At 65.6% G+C, this 2374-nt stretch overlaps 1 protein-coding gene across 1 annotated transcript; it reads left to right on the forward strand.

The window, feature by feature from the left end:
* Positions 1–224: 224 nt before the first annotated feature.
* Positions 225–1707, forward strand: FJX1 (four-jointed box kinase 1). The gene has a single exon (XM_036764931.1). The coding sequence runs from the start codon at positions 225–227 to the stop codon at positions 1533–1535; it is 1311 nt and encodes a 436-aa protein (XP_036620826.1). The 3' UTR covers positions 1536–1707.
* Positions 1708–2374: the final 667 nt, after the last annotated feature.

Consider the following 2374-nt stretch of genomic DNA (forward strand, 5'->3'; position numbering starts at 1 on the left):
CGGCAGCAACAGTAGCAGCCTCAACCTCGGCAACAGTAGCAGCCTCTGCCTCAGCCTCAGCCTCGGCGGCAGCGGCAGCAGCAGCGCCGGAGCCCCGCAGCCACCATGGGGCACAGGCGCCACGGGCCCCGCAGCTACTCCGCTGCTGGGGACGCATCGCCGCCGGGGCCCCGGCAACGGGGCTCGGCTTGAAGCAGCGGCACCAGCCCGCCCCCAGAGCCCCCATGGGCTGGAGGATGCGGGGGCCCGGCCGCGCCGCCGCCACAATCGGGCTCTGGCTCTTGGTGCTGGGTTCGCTCCTGGCGCTGTGGACCAGGCTCGTGCAGCGGGCGGAGCAGCGCCCCTTCCCCGGGCCGGGGCTTCTGCGCCCTGGGCGGAGCAGCGCGGATCGAGCGGCGTCGCCGGCTCTGCTCCTCCCCCGTCTACGGCTGGGGGACGCCCGCGGCGGCCCCGCAAAAACTTTCCGGGCGCTGCTCACCGTGCCGGCCGCCGGGGAGAGCCCATCTCAGCGCCTCCCGGAGCCGGCCGAGCGCAGGCAGCCGGGGCACGTGGAGGAGCCCCGGCGGGGCGGCCCAGCGGCCGTGCAGGGGGGGATCTTCTGGAGCCGGGGCCTAGAGGAGCAGGTGCCCCGCGGCTTCTCGGAGGGGCAGGCGGCATCCTGGCTGGAGGCGGCGCGCGGGGCCCGGGTGGTGGCCCTGGAACGCGGGGGCTGCGGGCGCAGCTCCAACCGGCTGGCTCGCTTCGCCGACGGCACCCGCGCCTGCGTGCGCTACGGCATCAACCCAGAGCAGATCCAGGGCGAGGCCCTGTCCTACTACCTGGCCCGGCTGCTGGGCCTCCAGCGCCACGTGCCCCCGCTGGCGCTGGCGCGGGTGGAGCCCCGGGGCGCGCAGTGGGCGCAGGTGCAGGACGAGCTGCGCGGAGCGCACTGGGCCGAGGGCAGCGTAGTGAGCCTGACCCGCTGGCTGCCCAACCTCACAGACGTAGTGGCTCCCGCGCCCTGGCGCTCGGAGGACGGGCGCCTGCGGCCCCTGCGCGGTGGCGGGGGCGAACTGGCCAACCGCAGCGAGCCCGAGCTTGTGGAGCTGGTGCAGTGGACCGACCTGATTCTCTTCGACTACCTGACGGCCAACTTCGACCGCCTGGTCAGCAACCTTTTCAGCCTCCAGTGGGACCCGAGGGTCATGCAGCGCGCCACCAGCAACCTGCACCGCGGCCCCGGAGGAGGGTTAGTCTTCATAGACAACGAGGCAGGCCTGGTGCACGGCTACCGGGTGGCAGGCATGTGGGACAAGTACAACGAGCCGCTGCTCAAGTCGGTGTGTGTCTTCCGCCAGCGCACCGCCCAGCTGGTCCTGGAGCTGCACCGGGGCCAGGACGCCGCCGCACGGCTCCTGCGCCTATACCGGCGGCACGAGCCGCGCTTCCCGGAGCTGGGTGCCCTGGCCGAGCCCCACGCGCAGCTGCTGCAGCGCCGCCTCGACTTCCTTTCCAAACACATTTTGCACTGCAAGGCCAAGTACGGCGGACTGTGACTTGGGACCGGAGCTGGGGGAGGGTGGGCTGAGAGAGGAGGGCATGGAAAGGCGCAGGACAGCTGCACTTTGGAGTGAGGGTTGAAAGGTCTGCTCTTCTTTCATCTGTCTGGGAGTTGTTGAGCCAACGCCCACTGAGTGACCCGAGCCAGAAGGCTTTCAAAGATCTCTCCCATTCAAACTTCATCTCTCTCTCTCTCTCTCTCTCTCTCTCTCTCTCTCTCTCTCTCTCTCTCTCTCTCTCTCTCTCTCTCTCCCTCTCCCTCTCTCCCCCTCTCTCTCTCCCTCTCCCTCCCTTTCTCCCTCTCTCCCTCTCCCCCTCTCCCTCTTTCCCCCTCTCCCCTCTTCCCTTTCTCCTTCTCCACCCCCCCCCCCCACACACGATCTCCTTTAAAAGTTCTCCAGGAGTGGACTGTGGCTAAAAGCCTTGTCTTCTCCCTTCTCGGTTCAGGACCTTTTCATGTGCCTAAATGCTGTTTCCTGTCTGGGAATCCGGATTAGCCACTAAGTCTGGGGGTCGCAATTGTCTTCCCCTTAACTTGGGAGGATGAAGACCAGAAGGGCTGCATTTGGGTGAACGGCATTTGTATTTGGTTTTATTTTTCTTGTCCTCCTCCCCACCCTTTACCAAAAACGTAAGGAGACGGAGGGTGGATTGTATCCCATATCGAATTCTGTCATTCACGTACTACGAAGCAGGCGCTTTCTACTGGTCTCTGGAGTAACAGACATGCCATTACACGATGCAGTTCTGTTCATGTGTGCATTCTTTGTTCTAAGGATGTAACCGCTGTTAATGGCAAGGCTAAGCGGATATGGAGACCAGAAATGCCAGTAAC

The sequence above is a fragment of the Trichosurus vulpecula genome, chromosome 6 (assembly GCF_011100635.1).
Source record: "Trichosurus vulpecula isolate mTriVul1 chromosome 6, mTriVul1.pri, whole genome shotgun sequence".
Classification (NCBI taxonomy): Eukaryota; Metazoa; Chordata; class Mammalia; order Diprotodontia; family Phalangeridae; genus Trichosurus; species Trichosurus vulpecula.

Excerpts from the sequence above, each read along its gene's own strand:
- FJX1 (XM_036764931.1), top strand. The coding sequence starts at position 225 with ATGGGCTGGAGGATGCGGGGGCCCGGCCGCGCCGCCGCCACAATCGGG.